At 38.0% G+C, this 26,716-nt stretch overlaps 1 protein-coding gene across 1 annotated transcript in view; it reads left to right on the top strand.

Annotated features, from left to right (window-relative positions):
* The window catches only part of LOC140733534 (tudor domain-containing protein 15-like), a 76,655-nt gene that overhangs the window by 15,253 nt on the left and 34,686 nt on the right, over window positions 1-26,716 (top strand). Inside the window, exons 3-4 of the mRNA XM_073056982.1 lie at window positions 9,199-13,106; window positions 17,561-18,554. Of these exons, the coding sequence (XP_072913083.1) occupies window positions 9,199-13,106; window positions 17,561-18,554 (4,902 nt within the window). The remainder of the gene's footprint in view (window positions 1-9,198; window positions 13,107-17,560; window positions 18,555-26,716) is intronic.

Here is a 26,716-nt window from a genome sequence, read left to right as displayed (position 1 = left end):
TTTTGTGTGTGGGAAGGGGGCTGATGTTCTCGTGATTTGTAAGGTTTTTGTGCGGCGGAGGAGGATATGGGGGTCGATGTTCTTCTGTTTTATGTGGTGAGGGCAGTTTGGGTGTTGATGATCAGAATGCTGTTCTTTATTGTGTGGGGGTAGGTTTGATGTTTCTGAACAACTTTCATGTTCCTTTGTTTCATGGCTATTTGGAAAAGATGAATCTGAGTTGTATACGGATACATACTTTGATAATAAATGAACCTTTGTGTCTTTCTTGTATTCTTTCCAATTTAATGGCAATTTTTTTAATATAGCTGGATGGTCAGAACTGCACTCAACACTGCAAGTATGATCTCATTGATGTCTTGTACCTTTGTAATATGATATCCCAACTCTGGTACTCAATGCCTGAATGATGATAAATATGTCAACCACCTTCACCCTGACTGCATGTGGATCTGCTTTCTGTAGAGAAAAGACAAACATTGCAGTGCAGGAACTTGAGGTTAACACAAAGTAATGAAAGAATTTGGGAGAAATCATGACATATAGCTGTGAATGAGAGTGAGTGGGGGGAATGGATGAAAAAAAGTACTATCTTATAATGCCAACTATTTTTACCTGTAAAATACCACAAATTCAAAACTAGAGCCAGCTAGCAAAAATATTTAACCACAAACATTTGGAATGTTGTCTGCCTTTCATAGAGCTATAGAACAATGCTGGCCCTTGGCCCAGTGAGTCCATGCCAAACATACTGCCTATCTAGCTAGTTCCACTTTCCTGTGTTTGGACCATATCCCTCTAAGCCAGGGGTTCTTAGACTTTTGGCTATGGATCTCTTTGGCAGTCTGGTGAAACCTATAGACCCTTTCTCTGAATAATATATTTAAGCATAAAATACATAGGATTATAAAAAGATACCGATTATTCTGAAATTCAGTTATCAAAATATTAAAGCAAATTTGTGATATAGTAATATATGTGCTTCTTTATTAACACATTAAATAACAAGAATATACATTTAAGATATAGGCAAGTTAAAATTAAATTTTATTTTTAAAGATGTCTGTATGAAGGTTGTTGCTTAACTGGAAAAAGTACTTTAAATTGTGGGGTGGTCTTTGACAAAACAACACGCATATCATGTTGGACATCCAATCAATATTGATTTTTTGCTTTAATGGTTACATATTGAAAATCCTGATTCATAAAGATATATTACAAATGGAATTAAAGCTTGCATAGCTCGTTTTTCAAGGCAAGGGTAGGTTTCTCTCAAGGAACACCAGAATTCTCCATTGCTTTTTGTGTTAAACTCCAGTTGTAGTGAGTTTTTGCCCTAGAGTTTTGATCTTTGGCTAGATCAACATCTTCAGTAGAGCTTGCATCAAAAGGAAAAGGGTTGCTAATCCAGAGTTCAACTATAATGCCAACAAAATTGAAAGAGATCTAAGTGCTTCCAGGTGTTTACAGATGTCTCTCTTCAAAGAAATTGACAGAGAATTTTGTATCTCAGTTCCATCTTGGTAAACTCTTGATCCAGCATTTAAAAGTTTGCAAAAATGTCAGTCTCTACTTTATTCTTCCATATCAGCAGCTTAAAGGTTCAAAGGATCATTTATTATCAAAGTATACAACTCTGAAATTCTTCAAAAAAAGCGAAGCAAAACAGATCAGGCACATTGACCTCAAATCACTCTCCCCACACAAAAATAATTGAGAAGATCAGGCGAAAAACACAGAATGTAAAACTGGAAAAAGTCTATTGTCCAAGTCCACATCCAAAAGCAGCAAAGACCTGGTCAGTGCTCTCTGGGGACAGAGGCAGGCTCTTCCCTCTCTGGTACAGAGCAACCAATCAAAAGGCAAGCAGCTGGTACTTACCCTCTGCACTTGCTTTGATGCTTCAATCCCCCTTGCTGCGTTAATCAATGCACAATAGAAGCTATAATCGGCAAAATGGAGTCAAACATCAGCTTGTGCGCCATCCTGCAGCATTCTCGCCACGCAGTTCACTCATGCTATCTCTGCCTCCTGGAATCCTCTTGGAGACTGCAGAGCGCTGAAGTGCCCAAGCAATCTCCAAACAGCAAAAGCCAAGGAAGCTTGTAATTTTTCAGTAACATTCATAATGGTGGCTTCAAGATCTTGAATTAAAGAATTAACTTCATTCATGTGGTTAAAAATATCTGCTGGATAAGCAGATAATGGATACAATCCTTCTTTCCTAACTGTTCCAGGAGTGGGTTTTCTTTTACTTTAGAAAAAGTGAAACTTCTGTCCTTAGTTCAACAAATGTTTCAAGATTTGCCCTCCTGAAAGCCAGCGAACACCTGTGTGGTTGAGAAGCACGTCATTTTCTTCATCCATTTCTTGACAGAAGTTTTTAAAAAATGTAATTTTTCAGAGACTGCCTTTTAATAAAGTGGATAACTTTTATACTATTAACAAAACTTCTTTCAGGTTGTTCGAAGAGTCTTTTTGAAAGTGTATGTCTGCTTTAAAAAAACAGCAATGATTAACACAATGCGAGGAGCTTCCTTTTTATTAAAGTAGTAAAACCAGATGTATTACCAAGCATTGCAAGAGCTCCATCTGTGTAAAGAGTTTTACCAATCAAAGTTCTGCTTGATTTAAAAAAAATCTTTTTACTATTCGCAAAACATCAACAGCCCTTGTAGTTTCTAAAAGTCACTCACATAATAAGAATTTTTCTTTGGTGTGAGCATGCACATAAAAAAAAAAGAGCTGACTGCATTGAGAGATGTCTAGTTTCACCTAGTTATATATTGAATGAGAATTGTGAAGAGACCAACTCCTCGATGACCAGCTTCGAAAGAAATATCTATTATTACCACTTCCAGTTTTTTTTTCCTCTGTTCCAGTTCACAAACCAACTCAGCCATTTCCAATGTACATGGCTTTACTAAAGTTTCTCTAATAGTCTGGGGCTTCTTCTGTTTGGCAATCTGCTAAGCAACTTTATAGGATGCTTCAAAAAGGTTTTTGTGAAAAGGCAAATCCATGTTTTGGAAGTGCCCCAGATTTTTTCAAATTCAGCTTTCTTGGAACAAAACCCCCCGCATCTTTGGATGGATTTTCAGGATGAATGGACATGAGATGTTCTTTCAGTTTTGCTGTCTTCGTACTTCCTCTCAATTTTTTTTTCTGCATGTAAAACACTGGCTTTTGTATCCCATTACATCCATTAATGGAAATGAAACCATATAATTCATTGCTTTCATTATATGTACTTTTGTTCGACTTTCAACTTTTAAAAAAAGTGTTGCATTTTACTTTCCCTGGAACTAGGATTCCCAGTAGAGATCATCAAACCATCATTTCTAGGATTGCCTCTGTTATCACTAGAGATTTTCCCCCCATATTCTTTGGTGTTTTGCTTGTGTAACCCCTACCAATAACTTACAACCTTTGTCCTCTAGTCCCATAGACAATTTCCAGACTGATATAGCGTGCATTGTGTATCAGGCTAATGCTATTATCAAACTACTATCAGCAGCAAGCTGCCCACACTTGATAGTAACTTAAGTCATGCACAAACTGCCCTGTAGTTTTATCTTTTGTGACCTTGTGCTTTCAAGCTGGCCTAATCATTAAGGCATGACCTTTGGAAGGCTGTTACTGGGGTGCAGTGATATAGGGAGAACAAATTGTGCCCAGGAAAAAGCTGGAAAAAGAACTGTTGTCAAAAAATGATATGTTCTTGAATATCTTTAAAAATGGAAGAATATTCAAAGATACTAAAAATTTAATATTAAAAAAAATTAAAATAAATATTTTAAGCAATTAACATTATTAGGCAATTATTCAAGTAGTTACGTTAAAATACTTGTAAGCAATTTAAATTCAATTCAAAAACTCTAAATTGAGGATGTGACTAAGCAGATTGATGAAGGTAGAGCAGTAGATGTAGTGTATATGGATTTCAGCAAGGCATTTGACAAGGTACCCCATGCAAGGCTCATTGAGAAAGTAAGGAGGCATGGGATCCAAGGAGACATTGCTTTGTGGATCCAGAACTGGCTTACCCACAGAACGCAAAGAATGGTTGTAGACAGGTTATATTCTGCATGGAGGTCAGTGACCAGTGGTGTGCCTCAGGGATCTGTTCTGGGACCCCTACTCTTCAAGATTTTTATAAATGACCTGGAAGCGGAAGTGGAGGGATGGGTTAGTAAATTTGTTGATGACAGAAAGGCTGGGGGTGTTGTGGATAGTATAGAGGGCTGTCAGAGGTTACAGTGGGACATTGATCGGATGAAAAAATGGGCTGAGAGGTGGCAGATGGAGTTCAACCCAGATAAGTGTGAGCTGGTTCATTTTGGTACGTCAAATATGATGGCAGAATATAGTATTAATGGTAAGTCTCTTGGCAGCGTGGAAGGTCAGTGGGATCTTGGGGTCTGAGTCTATAGGACACTCAAAGCTGCTGCACAGGTTGATTCTGTGGTTAAGAAAGCATACGGTGCATTGGCCTTCATCAATTGTGGGGTTGAGTTTGGGATTTGAGAGGTAATGTTGCAGCTATATAGGACCCTGGTCAGACCCCACTTGGAGTACTGTGCTCAATTCTGTTCGTCTCACTATAGGAAGGATGTGGAAGGGTGCAGAGGATATTTACAAGGATGTTGCCTGGATTGGGGTGCATGCCTTATGAGAATAGGTTGAATGAACTTGGCTTTTTTTCCTTGGAACAACAGAGGATGAGAGGTGACCTGATAGAGGTGTATAAGATGATGAGAGGCATTGATCATGTGGATAGTCAGAGGCTTTTTCCCAGTGCTGAAATGGCTAGCACAAGAGGGCACAGTTTTAAGGTGTTTAGAAGAAAGTGCAGAGGAGATGTCAGGGGTAAGTTTCTTTATGCAGAGACTTGTGAGTGTGTGGAATGGGCTGCTGGCGACGGTGGTGGAGCGGATTCAATAGGGTCTTTTAAGAGTCTCCTGGATAGGTATATGGAGCTTAGAAAAACAGAGGTCTATGGTAACCCTAGGTAATTTCTAAGGTAAGGACATGTTCGGCACAGCTTTGTGGGCCCTTTGGCCTGTATTGTGCTGTAGGTTTTCTGTGTTTCTGTTAATACAATTTTGAACTAAATGATTTCAGTGTTTCTAAAGTAATATGACTTGTACATCTTTGCAGTAGTGCCTGTCCATTGAAATGAATCGTTTTTTAGTTACTCTGTCTGATCTGTCATAATGTAGATCTAGTGAGCAATTTACGTAAACAGTTTGGAGTAAAATCCAGAAATGACTGGTCAGCAGTTGTGAGTTCAGAATTCATGTGTGTTACATCCTAGCTATATACAGTAATTGTGCCTAAGACTTTTGCACAGTACTGTATATTTTGTAACTCCAGAAACAAATCAAAAGAAAAGCATAGGATCTTTGTCTACGTAGTATTTTTCCCTTTTATAGTGAGGTGCTCATATGTGGAGTGGGTGTGTAATTACATATGTCATTCACATACTACTTGCATATAACCCATAACAAATTATGTAAATAATAAATGCTTAAACAATATATTTGCAATATTGCTCAAATATTACTGAAATATTCATGAGTTGATACTTAATCATGCTGCTTAATTTGTATATACATGGAACTTGTATATGCATCAGCTCTGAGCCCTGGATCATCCTCTTTTATTTTGGTCTGAAGTATTGTGCTACCTTCTTGATCTAAGCAAGTTTTTCAAAGTGAATAATAAATTTTATTTTATAATACAGTATCAATGTATGATAGTTTTATGTTTTATTTGATGTATGTAAATTTTCTATGACTCATCAGTAAGCAACATCAAAAGCCATAATTTGGGTTGTGGGTGCCCAATGGGGCCTTCCAGTATGGATCAAGTGTTTATTTTGTAGAGGCTTTCTTTTTACATATTGCATTAAGTATCTATTTTTAACAAATGTCATATAGGTCCTTGGGAAATACTTCTCCATGTTTCTGCATGTTTAAACATATGTCAACAATGTGCAGTTAATTTACATATTTCTGGTTTTATAAACAATACAGTGTAAATTAATTATCTGTTTACAAGTTAATTTTCCTTATTCTCAAACTTCAATTTTTAGTATGCTCATAGATGGCATCATACTTGCTTTTTGGATTTTTGCTTCAGATTTTATTAAAACTGTTGTAACAAATTACTTTTCAATAGACCCTTTAGAGAACATAAGAAATAGGAGCAGGAGTAGGTCATCCGGCCCATCGAGCCCGCCCCGCCATTCAATAAGATCATGGCTGACCTGTCCGTAAACTCAGATCTATCTATCTGCCTTTTCCCCATAACCCTTAATTCCCTTACTATGTAAAAAACTATCTAACTGTTTCTTAAATACAGTATATTTAGTGAGGAAGCCGAGGAATGACACATCCCAAGATACTTGAAAAAAAATATAAATTGAAATTTGGACAACTGAACAGAAGTTGTTGGGAGAGCTGTCTGATTGCCAGATCAGAGGTAGGTTTTGAGGGGGTTTTTGAAATGTGCAGAAATTTAACAGGTAAACAATGTTTAAAAAGTGAATTCAAGAGAACAGTACATTTCTCCATGAATGCCATGGTATGGAAGTCTACTTAATTTCTGAATGCAGAATTCAGAGAAGGGTCACGTTGAAATTATACAATGCATCCGTAAAGTCTAAGAGTCTGCCAGACTCATGGATATCTACTGTATGTATCTAAAATACTGCAAATGTTAAAGATCCTAACCTTTATTATGCCATGAACAAATATCATTAAGCAAAGGATCCATGTTCCCTGATTGGGACTCCCTGAACTAAAATAAAAACATAAATAAACTCCGAGTCATAGAGTAATGCAGCATTGAAACAGGCCATTCACCTCAACTGATCTATACTGACCACAACATCCTCCCTGCTGGTCCTAATTGTCCACTTTCCAAACCCGTAACCCTCCAAGACCTTCCCCTTCGTGTACATTCCTCTTCTTAAAAAGATACTGCCTAGCCTGCTGAATATTTCCTAAACTAAGAAAATGAGAGGTGAAATCTCAGAAGTTTATAAAATCATGAAAGGTATGGATAAGGTCGTGGTCTTTTCCTAGAGTTGGGGAGTCCAAAACTATAGAACACATGTACTGGAAGGGACAGTTTTACAAGACACCAAAGAGGTAACTTCCTTACACAGAGGGTAGTGAGCACCTAGAATGAGCAGGTAGAGGACTTGGTCAAGGCAGGTACAGTTGCAACATTGGACTGACATCTGTGTGACAGTATGTTCATTTTCAGTTTGATAATTTCAGGTTTAATTTCAGGACTTGAGCACTATTCAGGTTAATACTCCATAGTATTATAATGTAAGTTCAAGATCAAGTTCAAGAGTTCAAATTGTTTAATTTCATTTCCAGTACACATGTATAAGGAGACAAAATAATTGTTTCTCCAGATCCGATGTGATACAATTAAACACCAAGATAAAGAACACAATAATATAAAAATCAATACATATAAATACATAAGGTAGCACATATATAAAGTGACACTAGGCTCAAGAGTGCCTGTATATAAGGTGACTAACAGGAAATGGTAAAGTTGTGGTGGTTAGGGGTGTGAAAGAGCGGGTTAGTGGGTGGAGATGTTGATCAGCTTTGGTGCTTGGTGAAAGTAACTGTTTTTGCGTCTAGTGGTCCTGGATGCTACGTAGCTGCCTCCCTGATGGGAGTGGGACAATTAGTCCATGAGTAAGATGGGTGGGATCCTTCATGATGTTACTGGCATTTTTCGGGCAGCTTTCGTGTATATGTCCTTGAAGGTGGGTAGACTGGTGCCGATGATGCATTGGGCAGTTTTACCTAACCTTTGTAGAGCCTTCCTGTCCACTGCACTGCAGCTTTTGTATCATACAGTGTTTCAGGATAACATGTTAAACCAAATGCTGGCTATATTCTGTGTTCAGAAGACCAGGAGTTCTTTTTTCCCAATCCATCAAGAATTTTTATCTCCAAATTAGAAAGTAAGTGTAAATGTAAAGCAATACTTTCCAGTGTAACATAAATCCAATTAGTAGGGCAGGATGCAGGATGCCCTAGAAATTGCAAGTTGTAATATCAAAAACATTAATTCAAGTTCTTTAATTCATTGTGCAGCAATCTGTTTGCTATATATTATATAACATTTCTGAGAACTAGGTGGACTACTAAAGGGAATTAATAATATATCATACACAGTGGATTCCAATTAATTCGGGCACATTGGGACAAGTATATTTTGGCCCAATTAAGTGACTGGCCCAATTGGTTGAAGTTTCATGAAAATAGTTTAAAAAGATACAAGAAATGCAAACTACTATTTAACTGGATAACAAATTATGTATTTAAATGAAATACAAAATCAATTAGAATACTACCAAAACTACTGCAGCACAATCAAACTGTATTAGTTCTTATAGTTATCAGAGGAATTCATTCAGTGTATGTTGATGTGTTCTTGTGATTGTAAATGAACAAAATCAGTGCATACACCTTGCGGAGGTAGTGGACTGTCTTCAAGCAATGCTTTCGACAATTGCATTCTCCAAGTCTTCATTTTCATCGTAATATTTCAAATGATTTTCGATAGCTTCAAATTTTTTGTACTTTCAAGCTTGTTGGAATATTGAAATTGTTTAATTTTCACTCCCAGACATTTCTGGCATGTCCAAACCTGAATGCTTGAAACTACAGTGCACAAAACAGTTCTAACTGTTTATCACTTCTCAACCATCAGTGACAAAAATCACTGCTTTTTGAATTCAAACATGCAAGTTGCACTATTTAAAAATGATTTGTTCTAGCACATTGTAATCTCTAACAGCTATATGATGTGCATGCAACTGACGTTTGGCACAAGTCTCCTGTGCCAATTAAGCGGAACAGTGTCCCAAATAAACAAAGGCATCCCAGCTATTTTCTGGATTTGTGTTTCTTATAAAGAATTGTCCCAAACAAGTGTCTGTCACCATTAACCGATGGCTCAATTAATCGGAATCCACTGTATACTCTGACATTGAATGGCTTCAATCTATGCATTTAACTGTTAAATTCTGCAATCAAATCCCCAAGTGTGTAAACCTTTTGTATGTAAGACAGGCTGACATCCCTGACGAAGTGTGTGCTGTTACATTATGCTTAGTAAGATTTAATTTTAATTTTTCTTTAAATCTTGTGCTTTTAGGCCTTATGTGGTCAAATTTTACTCCATCTTGTATGGTGCACCTGGATCTGAAATTAACCCGTGTGGAATGTCATCCAGAGAAAATATTGGTATATTTTTGGGGGCAGTACTGCAATGCACATGAATTGGATTATCATATACTACAGGCGGAAATACAGACTGCAGTAAAGACAAAAACAGATGTTGCAGTGGATGAGTTGTGTTTTGTAGAGGACACTTACCGTGGTGAATGGTACCGAGGAAGAGTTGTAAGAAAAAAAGAAGAATCATATGATGTATTTCTCATAGATGTTGGAATGGTCTTGACGGTTGATGCTGGGTATGTTGCTTCTGCCTCTAAAAAATTGTTTCAACTTCCCCCAAAAGTAGTATGTGGCATATTTGCCAATATAATCCCTATAAGAAGAAAATGGTCATCAATGGCTGTCAAATATTTTGCCTCATTGCCATCTACACAAATCAAAGGTTATGTTGAAGATGTTTTAATGAACCAGTTAGTTTTAGAAGTTCCCAGTGTTAACCAAAAGCTTCTTGAGCTTGGCTTGGTAAAAATTCTTGATGGCAGCACTTTCCATTTCCTATTGGAAATGTCTGAAGATTTGCCAAGTTACCTTGGTTGTGAAAACGCTAAAATGAAATCCGTGAATAAACAATGCTGGAGACCTATGCTGGATAAAACTGTTATACGATCACTTAGTTTCAAGCATATTGTGGATGTTTTCAGTCTGAATTTGCAAACTGATGTTATAGAATCAGTCAGAATTACATGTGCATCAGGACTTCATAACTTTTACTGCCAGCTGAAAAAGCTGACTTCAGAGCTCGAAGCAATGAGTAAAGATATGCATGATTACTATGAAAACAAAGAAAAAGAATTAAATGATGAACATATTAATAATTCTGGTGCACTCTGTGCTGCCAAATGTAGAGATGGAAAGTGGTACAGGGCAGTTGTAAAACAGCTGTTAACTTCAGGGCACGTGGAAGTTTGGCTTATGGATTATGGAAGTATAGCAGTTGTATTACCCCATCATATTAAACACTTGATGCCAGATTTTTTTATGATGCCTGTGATGTCATTTCCATGTGCACTAACTGATTTAGCAAAGCAAACAAAACATTGGATAAATTTACAAATTGAAATTTTCAAGCAATCATTGTTTGAGGAAGGATTAAATATTTTCATTGATTCATACTCCTGTATAGAACATCTGTACTATGTTACACTCTGTCATCCCCAAAACATTAACATCCGTCAGTTGCCTGAAACATTGTCAGGAGTGAATCGAAAGATTAAATGTGCCCCTGATGAGAAAGCAAGTAAGGATATAAGCAAGCAATTTGGAAAATCAAGTGGAAAACTGGCCAGTAACTCAGTGCATTATAGTTTAAGATCAGCTGAAATGGAAGTAAATGCTTCCTATGTTGGATTTGTTGAATATGTTATTAACCCATCTGACTTTTGGATTCGTACTTCAGAATACAGTCATGATTTTGAATGTCTAATGAACAGTATTTCAGATCATTACAGCAAAATTGGTGTAAGCGAAGAACTTATTCAGAAACCAGCACCTGGCTTGTTTTGTTGTGCAATATATAGTGGAGACCGGCGATACTACAGAGCAGTTATTACCGATGTATTTGATGGTTACCTAAAAGTTTTCTTTGTTGATTATGGGAATACTGAAATTGTAGACATTACTGCTGTAAAAACACTTCTTCCCCAGTACACTCATTTGCCACTTTTGGCTATGAACTGTTCTATTGCTCGCATTTTTCCTATTGAAGAAGTGTGGACAAAGGATGCTACCAACTTCTTTAAGAAAGCTGTATTTAACAAAGAACTTACAATTGAAGTAGTTTCAAAAGAAGGAAGCAGATATATCATTGATGTTTGTGACAAAGAATACATGGAACAGCCATCTATTAGCACACTAATGCTTAAGTCTGGGTATGCTGATTTTTGGAATGTAAAGACAGATGATAATTTGCCAAAACAAAATTGTAAATTGAAGCATTCAGGAAATAAAGCAACCAGCTTCACAAAAAGTGGCAAAAGAACATACATAGTTAAAAATTCGAAGTTGAAAAATACAGGCATTGTTCCAGATTCACCCAATAAGCTGTCTACTCTGTACTTTCCAACTCTACCTCCTACCATGTCAACACGAACTGAGAAGTCCTTGTTAGTATCACCATTCAGGCAACAAGTGTTTAAGCTTGGATCTGTTTTTGATGTGAGAGTGTCTCATATAAAATCTCCAGCAGAATTTTGGTGCCAACTACAAAGGAAATCTGATGAACTTGAGTTGCTTATGAGAGATATCCAACTTTATTACAGTATTCCAAGGGATGCTTTTCAACCTAAAGATACAGGATGTGTTGCAAAATACTCTAAGGATGGACAGTGGTATAGAGCAACAGTTATTCAAAGAAATATTCCAAAAGAAGTTACTGTATTGTTTGTTGATTATGGCATCCAACAAAGAACTACTCTGAAGAATCTTTGTGCTATTAATCCAAAATTTGTTCAACTGGAAGAGCAAGCTTTTAGTTGCACTATTAACGGCATTATTCAATCTGTGAACCAAGACCCTGCTGTTTGGGATCAAGTTTCCTGCAACATGTTTAAACAGTTCATTGACAAAACATTGACATCAGATTTGAATCTTAAATGCACAATATTCGCAAAGGCTTTGAAAGATGGAAAGGATCTGTGTAATGTGGTAGACCTACACACTCCATATACTAATTTATGCCAGCTATTTTTGAACATGGCATTGGCCACGAATGTTAAATCTCCATTTTCTTTTAGTTCATCAGTTCAGTTATATACATTTTATTATAGTGATCATGACATAAGAATCGGAAGTGAAGAAAAAGTCTATGTAACACATGCTTCTGGTTTGTCAGAATTCTATTGTCAATTTGAAAAAAATACTTCGGTTGTGGATAAACTTATGACTGATATCGCCTGCATTAGTAAACAAGTGCAAGGACAAAAGTTGAACTTTAACAAAACTTGTATGTGCTTAGCAAAATATTTTGAAGATGGTCAGTGGTATCGTGCTCTAGCTTATTCTGCACAATCACCTGCACATTTTAAAGTATTTTTTGTAGACTATGGAAACACAGAAATAGTTGATGAAAATGATGTGATTCCAATTCCTTTGGAGGCAATAGAACTGATTTCTATACCTATGCAAGCAGTAAAGTGTTGTTTGTACCTTCCCCTTCAGAAAGTACCTGATGATTTCACTTTGTTTAAAGAAACTGTGATGGAAAAGCAACTGAAAGCTTTTGTGGTAGCAAAGAAATCTGATGGCCAGTTGGTTCTTCACCTTTATGATGGAAATGTCAAAATTAGTGATGAAATAACACAGCAACTTTATGGAAGTGGAGTGAGATGCCTTGACGACACACAGTGGCAAAGTAGCAATTCTTCCTCCCCAAAAAATATAGTTACTTCTTCAAAACAGATAAGTGAGCACCTTGTAAAAGAAACAAAAGGATCGATCAGTTCTGATTTGAAAGCAGACCTGTGGTATAAAGGAAGACAAAACAAAGACCAGAATGGGTCTTTTAAAAATATAAAAGTACCTTGTAAAAGAGGTGGAAAAAATACAACTTGCTTACAACTAAAGAAATTTGTCCCTGGATATAATTTCCATCAAACAAACTTAGGGAAAGTTTACATCACAAGGAACACAGGCAAAGCAGTCCATCCAGATAAGACTAGATTCTGTGTATGGAAGACCAAGATGATACCTCATACAATTAATTCCAGAGAAATGACAACACCAACTGTACTCAGCTCTCCTGTGCAGAACATTGCGGCAGTACCAAATGCAAAAGACAGTATTGAAATTATTTGTAGAAGTAAGAAGAAAACTGCTAGGTTTCCTCAAGTATGTATCCATTTTATTCAATTTGATCTTGCCACCTAATTAAATGTATTTTGTGTGAATTTTTTTCAGATTTCACACACATGGCATAATGAAAATGGGACCACTGATACCACAAATGAAATAAGTGATTAAGCAATAATTGAAGTGAGCTGAAGGATTAGGACATTTATAAATTGGTTTGTTTATTGTAATGTTTACCACGATGCAGTGAAAAGCTTATCTGCATTGTTGTTCATACAGATAAATACATTGCAGCAGCCTATTGATATAGTACAAGGTAAAGCTGACAGAATACAGAATAAAGTGTTACAGTAACAGAATACAGTTCAGGTAGACAATAAGATGCAGGGTCATAAGGTAGATGAAGGTCAAGCACTCGGTAGTCTTAACAGTGGAATAGAAGATGTCCTTAAGCGTAGTGGTAGGTGCTTTCAGTTGTTAGTATCTTTTGTTCAATGGGACTGGGAAGAAGGGAGAATGACTGGGATAGATAGAATCTTTGATTATGCTAGCTGCTTTACCAAGGCTGCAATGTGATAGTCCATGGAGGGGAGACTGGTTTCACTGATAGGCTGTGCAGTGTCCATAACTAGATCATGAGATCATAATACCAAAGAATAGAGGAAATTAGACCACTTGACCCATTGAGTCTGCTCCACCATTTCATCCTGGCAGATCCATTTCCCTCTCAGCCCCAATCTTCCACCTTTCCCTGTGTCTTTTTGTGCCCTGACTTATCAAGATTCTATCAACCTCTTCCTTATATATATGCAATGACTTGGCCTCCATAGCCACCTGTGTGAATGAATTCCACAGATTCACCACTCTCTGGCTAAAGAAATTCCTCCTTATCTCCGTTCTAATAGGGCATCCCTCTGTTCTGAGGCTGTGTTCTCTAGTCTTAGACTGCCCCATCTTAGGAAACATCTTCTCCAAATCTACTCAGTTGAGGCCTTTCAACATACAACTGTTTTCAATGACAAAACCCCTCTCATTCTTCTGAATTCCAGTGAGTACAGCCCAAAGCAATGAAAATCTCTTAATGTGATAAGCCTTTCAATCCCAGAATCATTATCGTTTACCTAATTTGAACCCACTAATGTAAGTATATCCTTCCTTAGATGAGAGGCCTAAACTACCTCAGAGTACTCCAAATGAGGCCTCAATAGTGCCTTTAATAAGGCCTGAATATTACATCCTTTTATATTCTAATCCTTGCAAAATTAATGCTAACAATGCAGAAAGAGTGCAATGGAGATTCACAAGGATGTTACCTGCATTGGCGGGCATACTTTATGAGAGTAGGTTGAGTGAACTTGGCCTTTTCTTCTGGGAGCAACGGAGGATAAAAGGTAACCTGATAGAGGTGTGTAAGATGATGAGGGGCATTGATAGTGTGGTTAACCAGAGGCTTTTTCCCAGGGCTGAAATTGTTAATACGAGGGGCCATAGTTTTAAGGTGCTTGGAAATTGGTACCAAGGGGATGTCATGGGTAGGTTTTTCACACAGTGTATGGTGGGTGTGTGGAACGCACTGCCGGTGGAAGCGGATACGATAGAGTCTTTTAAGAGTCACTTTGCCCATTCTCCTGATCTAAGTCCTTCTGTTGCATTGTGCTTCCTGAATACTACCTGTCCCTCCATCTATCTTCATATTGTCTGCTTCTTAGCATTAAGCTATCAATTCCATCATCCAAATCATTTACTTATAATGTAAAAAGAAGCGGTTCTAACACAGACCCCTGTAGAACTCCACTAGTCACTGATAGCCAACCAGCAAAGGCTCCCTTTATTCCTCCAGCCAATTTTGTATTCATGCTAGTATCTTTCCTGTAATATCATGGACTCTTGTGAGGCAGCATCATGTGTGGCACCTTATCAAAGGCCTTTTAAAAGTCCAAGTACACAACATCCACCTATTCTTCTTGTTCTTTCTTCAAAATTTTTGATTTTCCCTTAAGGGAACCATGCTGACTTTGGCCTATTTTATCATGTGCCTCCAAGTACACCAAAACCACATAGACTCCCAACTCCTTTACAGCTCCTGAGTTGCAACTCGCTGGCCTGTAATTTCCTTTTTTCTGCCTCTTTCTTCTTGAAGAGTGGAGTAACATTTGCAATTTCCCAGTCCTCTGAAACCATACAAGAATCCATTAATTCTTATAAGATCATTATCTGTGACTCCTCAATCTCTTCAACTATCTCCTTCAGAAAACTGGGGTGTAAACTATCTTGTCCAGGTGACTTATCTACCTTCAGACCTTTTAGTTTCTCATGCACCTTCTCCCTAGTAAAGGCAATTTCACCCAGTTCTGCCCTCTGACACTCTTGAACCACCGGCATACTGCTAGTGTTTTCCACAATAAGGACTTATGTAAAGTACATATTTAGTTTGTCCACCATTTCTATCTCTCCAGAATCATTTTCCAGAGGTCTGATATCTTCTCTCATCTCACCTTACTCTTTGGATATCTGAAGAAACTTTTGGTATCCTCTTTATTATTGGCTAGCTTACCTTTAAATTCCATCTCTTTCACATTTATGACTTTTTTTATTTGCCTTCTGTTTGTTTTTAAAAGCTTCCCAATCCTCTAACATTCCACTAATTTTTGTTTTATTTTATGTCCTGTTTTTGGCTTTCCTGTTGGCTTTGACTTATCTCATTAGCCAAGATTGCAACATCCTGCCTGTTGAATACTTTTTTGGGATGTATCTATCCTGCACCTTAATTATTCTTAGAATATTCTTAGAATCTCCAGCCATTCCTATTCCTCCTTGGGTTCTAGTGTTGTACATGTTGTACCTCCCCCAGAAGAGATCCCAATTATCCCAAAATCTGAAACCTTGCAGCCTGCACCAGTTCCTCAGCAATTCATTCAGAATCAGGTTCAATATCAGCGGTATATATCATGAAATTTGTTAACTTCGTGGTAGCAGTGCAATACAATACAATACATGATAACATAGGGGAAAAAAAGTAAACCAATTACAGTAAATATATATTAGTTAATTAAAAATAGTGCAGTAGGGCTCAGTCCAATTAGGAATCTGATGGCAGAGCGGAAGAAACTGCTCCTGAATAGCTGTGTGTACCTTCAGGCTTTTTTTCCTCCTTCCTGATGGTAACAATGAGAAGAGGGCTTGTCCCAAGTGGTGGAGGTATTTAATGATGGACACCACCTTTCTGAGGCACTGCTCCTTGAAGATGCTTTTATCTGCTAAATCATCCCATTCTGACCCTCTTTCTGCCTAGCTCCCTAAAATCTCTTCAGGACCTTCTCATCTTTCTTACCTATGCAATTGGTGCCAATATGTACCAAGACTTATGGCTGCTTACCCTACCCCTTTAGAATGCCATGGACATGATCCAAGACACCCCTGACCCTGGAAGCTAGAAGGCAACATATCATTCGGGTGACTCTTGTGCTCACAGAATCTCATCTATGTTCCTCTGACTATGGAATCTCCTATCACCACTGCATTCCTCTTCACCTCTCTTCTCTTCTGAGCCGCAGCACCCAACTCGGTGCCAGAGGCCTTGTCACAGCCCCTTCAACAGTATCTGAAGTGGCTTGGCAATCATTGTCTTCCAGTCAGTAATCTTCATTCTCAAGAACTAAAATGAAAATTTATTTAGCAAACACAAGGAAATCTGCAGATGCTGGAAATTCAAGCAACACACACAAAATGCTGCTGGAACACAGCAGGCCAGGTAGCATCTATAGGAAGAAGCACTGTTGACGTTTCGGACCGAGACCTTTCGTCAGGACTAACTGAAAGGAAAGATAGTAAGAGATTTGAAAGTAGTGGGGGGAGGGGGAAATGTGAAATGATAGGAGAAGACTGGAGGGGGTGGGGTGAAGCTAAGAGCTGGAAAGGTGATTGGCAAAAGGGATACAGTGCTGGAGAAGGGAAAGGATCATGGGGTGGGAGGCCTAGGGAGAAAGAAAGGGGGAGGGGAGCACCAGAGGGAGATGGAAAACAGGCAGAGTGATGGGCAGAGAGAGAGAAAAAAAGAGGAGGGGGGAAAAAACTAAATATATCAGGGATGGGGTAAGAAGGGGAGGAGGGTCATTAATGGAAGTTAGCATTACCTTTTCTATCTAACACCTCCCAACTACTTACTTCAGTGTTTGAAGATAATTGCTGTATTGTTAAGGTTATCTTTTTTATAAATGTTTTAAATGTGAGGTACTGTCCTTTAGCTGTTCAGAGAAGAATTTTAACTGAAAAAAGTTAAAGTGAGTATTTTTGGTAAAGTTCAGTCTATGTATTAAGCTGTTAATTGAGAAACTATTGAGAAGATATTATGTATTGATAGGCTTGTAATAGTGATACTATTTTTTAGTCATAAAATGCTGAGATTAAATATTTTAGACATGTTCTGGAATATATTGGAAAAGAAAGACAACTATTGGAAGGATATCTAACATCTTATAATTCTATTTGAACAGGATTTCACCAAATTGTTTGGCATGTTCGATTCTGGCATTTGGAAGATTAATGCTGCTTCTCTTTCTGAAAAACACAAAGTTTTCCACGCAAGTGATGCTGTTACTATATTGAAAGATTTTTTGTTTGATTTGGATGGATGGATGAATAGAGTGGCTTGTGCAGATGTGATAACTGCTTCAGCTAAACATGTATCATTAAAATCTTTGCTTCCTGGTGAGAGTGCCAGGCAATGCTTGTCAGCATTGAATTTAATTGCATGTGGCCCTATCCAGCCAGCTAAAGAATACAGTGGCTTTGCTAGTTCTGTGATTGACCCATCAGAATTCTACATTCAGCTAGATGATACATTTGAAACAATGATAACTCTTAGTTCATTCCTGGCTGAGCTACCAGAGAATCTGCAAACATTATCTCTCGATTCATTGAAAGTTGGGGTAGCTTGTCTAATCAAATGTGCCAGCAGTAATCATTGGTGCAGGATTGAAATTTGTGCAGTGTCACAACAGTTAGTTCTTGCTAGAGCTGTTGATTATGGGCATTATATCTTCATTCAGCCTTCAGATTTTAGCAGAATATGCGCACTTCCTCAAGAGCTTGTTGACTTGCCACGTTTAACTAATCGCTGCATTTTAAATGGAGTTGTGCCTGCAAAAGGAGATTTTTGGACAGATGAAGCTGTTGTTTTTTTTCAAAAGTCTTTGAATAAGCAGAATTTGACTGTCATTTTCAGACAATATTTTGCTCAATTGGTGTGGGAAGTGGATGTTGTCATAAATAACAAGAGTGTGGCAGAAGATTTAGTTGCTGCTGGACATGCTGCATTTCTGAAAAAAATTGTTAACTCCTCCACTGAAGACGCACTCAGTTCTTCAGAAGTCTTTCGGATTCTGGCAGGACCCATCTCAAACCGACATTTAATAAATATGGTGAGCTGCAGTCTATCAAGGAGAAAACCCATCGATGAGCAATTTGAAGCCAGTTACTTAACAAAATGTGAGTTTTCATTTTCCAACATAATTGTTTTGCATTGAATGGCATTTCCTCATGATTTTTGCAACTACACTAGAAATGCGGTAAACACTGAGTTGAATAATTAAAAAAGAAACTGGTATGCAATCACTTCAATTTGATAGTACTTATCATTTGAACAATCTTTTGGCTTTACTTGCCATATAATTTCATCAAAACTGCTATTGTATATCAATTCCCAACTTTTTAGGGAGTTTCTCTTTCTCTTCTGCACTCTTTCCTCTTTCTTTACCTCCTAATATTTTATTGTTGCTTCGTTATTTCACATACTTGCTGGTGCCTACAAGGGCATCATGGAAGTATAAGTGAGCATAACTTGACTTCCTCTCTTTCCTTTTAGGGTTGAATATTTTGATGAAAATGTAGCAACAGTAACAACAATAGCAATTATATGAGTTAAAGGTAAAGCAAACAGGTTAATGTCTTTCAGGAAACACAAATTAGGGTAGACAAATGAAAATTGGATGTTTAGCAAAATAAGAGTCCATGTTATTGCAGGAAAGATACTAGCTTGGATGGAATATTGGCTGATTGGTAGGAGGCAAAGATTGGGAATAAAGGGAGCCTTTTCTGATTGGCTGTTGGTGACAAGTAATGTTCTGCAAGAGTCGGTGTTTGGGCAGCTTTTTACATTGTTATGTCAATGATTTGGGTTATTGAATTGATAGCTTTGTGGCCATGTATGTGGATGATATAAAATTAGGTGGAGAGGCAGTTGGTGTTGAGGAAGCAGGGAGGCTGCAGAGGGACTTGGATAGATTAGGAGAATTGGTAAAGAAGTGGCAGATGGGATAATGTTTTGGGAAGTGTATGGTCATGCACCTTGGTAGAAGGAATAAAAGCGTAGACTATTTTCTAGAAAAATTTTAAAAATCTGAGAAAATTTTAAAATCTGAGGTACAAAGGGATTTGGGAGTCCTCATGCTGGATGCGCTGAAGGTTAATTTACACGTTGAGTCAGTGGTGAGTAAGGCAAATGCAATGTTAGCATACATTTCAAAAAGACTAGAATATAAAAAGGATGTGATGCTGAGGCTGTATAAGGCACTTGTGAGGCCTCACCCTAGAGTATTGCGAGTATTTTTGGGCCCCTTACCAAGAAAATATCTACTGGCATTGGAGAGGGTTCAAAGGAGGTTCACAAAAATGATTCCTGGAACAACCGGCTTATCATATGAAGAGTTTTGATGGCTCTAGACCTATATTCACTGAAATTTAGAAGAATGAGGGGGGATCTCATTGAAACCTATCAAATGTTGTAAGGCCTGATAGAGTGGATGAGGAAAGGATGTTTCATATAGTAGGAAATCTAGGACCGGAGAGCACTATTTAGTGAGTTACATTTAGAACAGACTAGGAGGGATTTCTTTAGCTAGAGTCTGGTGCGTCTGTGGCATTTGTTGTCACAGGCACCTGTGGAGGCCAGGTCATTGGGTATATTTAAGGCGGAAGTTGATAGATTCTTGGTAAGTCACGGCATGAAAGGTTATGGGGCGAAGGCAGAAGAATGAGGTTAAGAGGAAAAATGGATAAGCTAAAATTAAATGGCGGAGTGAACTCAATGGGCCAAATGGCCTTTTTTCTCTTTTTATGCCTTATGGTCTAATAAACAAAGGCCACACTGATTTCTACTATCAATATGTTTCTGTGTATGAAAATATTTTCACAAATTTGTTATTCTTTGATTAAATAAAAATTGCCTAAAACATTAATCATTGCAATATATATGCAGGCAAACACATGTGCTTATATATATATATATATATATTTATATATATATGAGAAGAGATGATGCCCTGGGTGATGGGGTCCTTAATGATGGATACTGCCTTTTTGAAGAATTGTGTTTTGAGAGTGTCCTCAATGTTGGAGACTGGGCCAGTGATGGAGCTGGTTGAGTTTGCAACTTTTTCTGAACTTGTACAATGGCCCCTAAATTTCAGAGAGTGATGCAACCAGTTAGAATGCTCTCCATGGTACAAATGTAGAAATACGTGAGTGACTTGGGTGACACACCAAATCTCCTGAAACTCCTAATTAAATATAGCCACTGTTGTGCCTTGTTTATAATTACATCAATATGTTAGGTCCAGGATAGATCTTCAGAGATGATGACACCCTTTAACTTAAAACTGCTCACTCTTTCCACTGCTAATCACTCAAGGAGGACTGGTGTGTGTTCCCTTGACTTTCCCTTCCTGAAGTCTACAATCTATTTCTTGGGTCTTACTGACATTGACTGCAAAGTTGTTGTTGCAATACCACTCAACTACTTGATCTGTCTTGCTCCAATACACCACCTTGTCACCATTTGAAATTCTGCCAACGATAGTTTTGTCATCCTCAGATGAAATTGGAGCTGTGCCTAGCCTCGCACTCGGGGGTGTAGAGAGAGTAGAGCAGTGGCTAAGAATGCATCCTTGAGGTGCACCAGTGTTGATTGTCATCAAGGAATAGATGTTATTTCTGATCCACCCAGACTAGTCTCTCAATGAGGAAGCCAAGAATCTGGCTACAAAGGGAGGCACAGAGGCCCAGGTTTTGAAGCTTGTTGATTAGAACTGAGGGTGTGATTGTGAAGAGCACTAAGCTGTAATCAATAAACAGTAGTCTGACATAGGTATTAGATGATCCAAGGCTGAGTGGAGAGCCAGTGAGACAACTGCATCTGTTGTAGACCAATTGTGGTGATAGGAAACTTGCAGAGAGTCCAGGTCTTTAGCTAGAAGTTGATTCTGGCCATGATCAACCTCTCAAAGCACGTCATTACAGTAGATGTGAGTGCCACTAGGCAATAGGCAATAGGCACTAGGCAACAGCTTACCCTGCTCTTCTTGGGCACTAATATGATTGTCGCCCCTTTGAAGCAGATGGGAACTTCGGATTAGAACATAGAACATAGAATAGTACAGCACATTACAGGCCCTTCGGCCCACAATGTTGTGCCGACCCTCAAACCCTGCCTTCCATATAACCCCCCACCTTAAATTCCTCCATATACCTGGATTGCAGCAGTGAGAGATTGAAGATGTTCTTGAACATTCCCTCCAGTTGGTTAGCACAGGTTTTAAGAATCTTACCAGGTACACCATCATGTTCTGATGCCTTGTGAGTGTTCACCCTTTTGAAAGATGTTCTGACGTCGGCCTCCGAGAGGAAATGAGTGTGTTACCAGATGCTGCAGGGATCTGCATGGGTGTAGATTTATTCTCCCTATCAAAGCGTGCATCAAAGGCGTTTTGCTCATCTGGGAGTGAAGCATCGTAGCTATTCATGATATGTTTTGCTTTGTAGGAGGTAATGGCCTGCAAACACTGCCAGAGTTGAATTCTGTCTCTCTCCTCAATCAGAATTATTTTTTCACTCTTAAAATAGCCTTTTGTAGGTTGTACCTGAACTACATGTATACTTGTGGATCACTGATCTTGAATGCTACAGATCTAGTCCTCAGCATACTAAAGATCTCCTGTTTCATCCATAGTTTTTGGTTTGGGTACATCCAGTATGTTCACAAAGGCACACACTCATCCACGTGGGACTTGATGAAGTCAGTGACAACTGGCATATTTATCGAGATTGAAAAATGACTCCTGAATGTTGAAAATTTGTATTTCCAAAATTGTATTTCATATCTAAACCATAGATTATCCCATCTATGTATTGTTCTAATCCAGGATCCTTAATTTGTCAAGTTCAGTTTGTACCTATAATATATAGCAAGCATGCACAGTACATTGTCAAACTTGATTCCTGTTTAGTCAAAAAAGTGTAGTTCAAAACTCTGCATTTTGACAAATGCCATTTATGGTAATATTCATCATAATAAGTTATGGAATAATTTTTGAATCAATACTGAGTTCACCCTTAGTTTGGGCCATTACATTTTTCAGTGACATGTTTATTAATTGTTGCTTTTTTTAAGCAAGGATGTGAGACAAAGCATCTGCTTTTCCTTCATTGATTTTATTAAACAGTAACTGGATTTTTCCTGTCTGCTTAGTCTGACAACATTTTAATTTTGAGTTTAAACATGAAATTTTATCAGATATGAAAATGTCAATGTTTGCAAATGCATCAAATGTTTGACTTGGAACAAGATGTATTTCATTTCCCCTTTATACCAACAGGTGACAATGACCTGGTGTGTGCCCTGGCTATCTAACATAAGTTAAACAAAGTTCATTGAGTAAAAGAGCTAAAGGAGATAATTAAATATTATTTTGCCCTGTTATGTACTGGAGACAATTGTATGAAACTTGTTGACTTTTTCCAATTAAGTTCAATTTTTACATTCCAACTTTTGAACTACAATGACAAGCAAAGTAAAAACTATAGGAGATAGGAGTACTAGTTCTAATGTTGCTTGGATAAGGTTTTCAAAATCTAGGGTCATCGTGCATTTTCTCTCCATAGTTTTTTCACAATTCACGTCATCTTTGGTGACTTCTTTTTTGTACTTTATGTAGTTAGGCAAGGTCATTTGAATCAACTGAAACAGAAGAAGGAAAATTGGAAAAATAATCCATACTTTTTTTTTGCTTTAGAGCTTTTTAATTTATTTGTTGTTCATAATTCTGAATACCAGGAAATTAGTTTTGCTGGTCTTGAGATTTTTATTTGGCTGTCTTGTGAGCGTCACATCATCGGATACACCCAAGTAACTGGATTATATCATACCTTTTCCTTTTAGCAAGCTTTTAATTGAGAGCTGCAAAAATCAAGTTTACATTTTGTCTGTAATTCACTATTTAGCATAGGTAGCTCATCGCATTTGTTAATATTCTGGAGCAGAATTTCCCATAACAGTGGTTAGAGTATGGACCTCTCCAACATATTTTGCTTCAACAAGCCATGGTAGTGTTGTGGCTTGCACATTACTATTACAGCTAAGGGGATCAGCAGCATCTGCAAGGAGTTTGTACGTTCCTTTCTGTCATACATGTGGGTTTCTTATGGGTGCTGCCGTTTACTCCCGTGGCCCAAAGGCATACTGGTCAGTATGTTAATTAGCCATTGTAAATTGTTCTGCAATTAAACTGGAGTTAAATAGGTGGATTCCAGGTCGTTGGATTGGAAGGCCTGTTCTGCACTGTATCTGGAGATAGAAATAAAAAAAATAAAAGATTGAGTTAAATAAATACTGAATTGATGGGCTAGATGGTATTTTCTGTTCTAATTTGCTATTATTTCATTAACTTCTGATGACTAACTAGAGGGTCTAATAATAAAGAGGAATGCTAGGCTAGTTGCAGCCAAATTCATAAAAGAGAAAAGTTGCAACAAGTAGCTGAGGTGGGTGCTTGATGTGAGATTAAGATAGTCAGAATCCGTGCAACTCATTCCATGAAGTAGAACCTTCAAGATTCTAAACTTTTTCAAATATGATCAAAGGGTAAAATATTAATTTGCTGTTAGATTTGATGGCTTCTGCTGAAAATTGATATTCCTGTGGGTTTACTGAAAATTTTAACAGACAGTGCCATCTAGAGTATATTTAGAAATAACTATCGTTTCTGTTTGCTGTATTAGATTTAATTTGAAGTAATGTTTATTTTAAAGCAATAAACTGTTGAACTAATATTTTTAGATGGGATCAGTTGAATTTAAAATACATTTGAACTCCCATTGTAAAAGTCTCTGTCTTAGCAAAGTGCTTATCAATTTAGGAGAATGAATTGTTTTCTGCCTTTGCAACTTTAAAAGGTTTGACCCAACATAGATGCGGTATTTACTGTCAATATTTTTCTGGTTTCAGTCTCTGAGTAGATAGTGAGATAAGATAGTGAGCTCTTCAAATCTTACACCAGAAAACTGATTCAATAATAGGTGGAATTTGAGTATTGTATCAGAGGAGTTTTTTGTACTGTCAGGTATGCGTTCGTCAGATGAGGTGTGAAACTGAGGCCCTGTTTTGCTTTTTAAAGTGAGAAGCATTACAGTTTTAGATTCTAAGTTAAAAGTTATCAGTGACCTGCCACTTGGTGCATTATAAACAGTTGCAACATTGCTGTTTATGGAACAGTGTCTTTGGAAAAGTAAGTGACTCATTTCAACATAGGTTGTGATATGCAGTTCATATCTGGTCTTTTTTTTTGGGAAGTAATGTGAATTCTGTTAGGTCAGCTGAGAGAGCAGAAGAAGACTTTCATTTAGACTAAGTCATAAAGTTTCCAAATTGAATTATTGTCAGATCTTAAGAATCATTCTTAACACTCCCGACCCCACAAGACAAAGAAGAAGAAATAGGCTTACTGTTTTCTGATGCTAAACACTGGAAATACTGAGTTAATGATTCTTGGTTCTGTAGGTTTTTTATGTTTCTACTTCACATGCAAACTGCTGGGGTCGTCTGTTGTGTGCAATGCAGTCTCCTCTACATTGGTGACACCTTATGCTATAAATTGGGGGAACTGCTTCACCAAGCACCTCTGCTCCATCCACCACAAGCAGTTCTTCCTGGTGGCCAAACTTTCCAATTCTGATTCCTATTCCAATATGTCAGTCAATGGCTTCTTCTTGTGTCAAGATGTGCCATCAACTTATTTTCCAATTGGATGGCCTCCAACCTGAAGGCATGAATATCGATTTCTTCTTCTGGTAAATAGATTCTTCCTCCCCCACCCCTTCCCCATTCCTCTATTCCCTATTTTGTCCTTTTACCACTTCTCACCTGTTTATTACTTCCCCTTGGGTTCCCTCTTCCTCCTCCTCTTTCTCCTATGGTCAACTCTCCTCTCCCATCAGATCCCTTCTTCTCCAGCCTTTTCCACTCACTTGGCTTCACCTATCACCTCTAGCTAGCCCTCCTTCCCCTCCCCCAACCTTTTTATTCTGGCATCTTCCCCCTTCCTCCTCAGTCCTGAAGAAGAGTCTCAGCTTGAAATGCTGACTGTTGTGCCATTTCTTTGGAATAGTTGACAAGAGGAGTCATAATCAAGAAGTGTAAAATACTAAATGTCACATTATGGGAATTTTGTATTTGAGAGTATTTTAAACATGGCAGAATTTATTTTCCTTCAGCTCATTGGTTTCACCATTACCCATTGTATCATTGCATCAACAGCAGAGGAGTTGTGTTGTCTGTGGGGGGGGGGGGGGTGAAGCTTTCAAATTAAGATTTCTATATGCAATAAACAAAAGGTATGTAGGCAATAATAGTTCAATTACCTTGACATATAATTGATAGTAGCTTCAATCTTGTGAAGATTTATACTTTGCTGACAGCCATTTATGATTGTTTCACCTCCCTCCCCACTACTTACTGTTACGAGAAGCTGGACATGCATCTCTGCCAGACCTCCTTGTGCCTTGATATCAAATTGTTTAATGCTATGGTAGAAAGTAAACTAGTCACTAATTATGGTTCATAAAACTAAATTAAGGATGATTATTTCTTTGTATTCAATCTAGTGCAATGATTGTCTTTTATTTTAATTCTGTTTCAAAATCCTTACAGTGTGCAGTAATTTTATTATATTCAGTGGACTATGGCACTGAATATTGGGTAGATGGAGCTTGTCAGCCAGGGAAGGCAGTCCATCTAAGAGAGAGAAACTGATTTCAAACCTCCACTGCCTTGCGGCCATACCCACTCATAGGAAAGGCTTCGGGAGTAAACCCTGAGGACAAATCCGGAGCTTGAGTCCCTAAGGCAATCCGACGTTGTCTTCAACCTCGTTCTGGCAAGTCCTGTGATGTACAAAAAAGCTGGATGAACTTAGCAGGTCGGGCAGCATCCGTTGAAAAAAGCAGTCAACGTTTCGGGTCGAGACTCTTTGTCAGGACTAAAGAAGGAGGGGGCAGGGGCCCTATAAAGAAGGTGGGAGGAGGGTGGAAAGACACTGGTGCCAAGCTGTTTCGGTCCTTGCCCTTCCCTTGGACAACATCGGTGGTGTAGAGAGGGGAGATTTGCTGCATGGGCAACAGCTGGTCTTCCATACAACCTTGCCCAGGCCTGCACCCTGGAGAAGACTTACCAGGCGCAGATCCATGGTCTTGCGAGACTAATGGATGCCATACATGCATACATGGCAAAAGGAATTGTTTTATTCTGAATTACCCAACAGCAATCTGCATTGTGCACCTTGCTCAAATGAAATTAAATTACTTAGAATACGTACACGACG

The sequence above is a fragment of the Hemitrygon akajei genome, chromosome 9 (genome assembly GCF_048418815.1).
Source record: "Hemitrygon akajei chromosome 9, sHemAka1.3, whole genome shotgun sequence".
In the NCBI taxonomy this organism is placed as follows: Eukaryota; Metazoa; Chordata; class Chondrichthyes; order Myliobatiformes; family Dasyatidae; genus Hemitrygon; species Hemitrygon akajei.
This window is presented reverse-complemented; position numbering and strand designations above follow the sequence as displayed.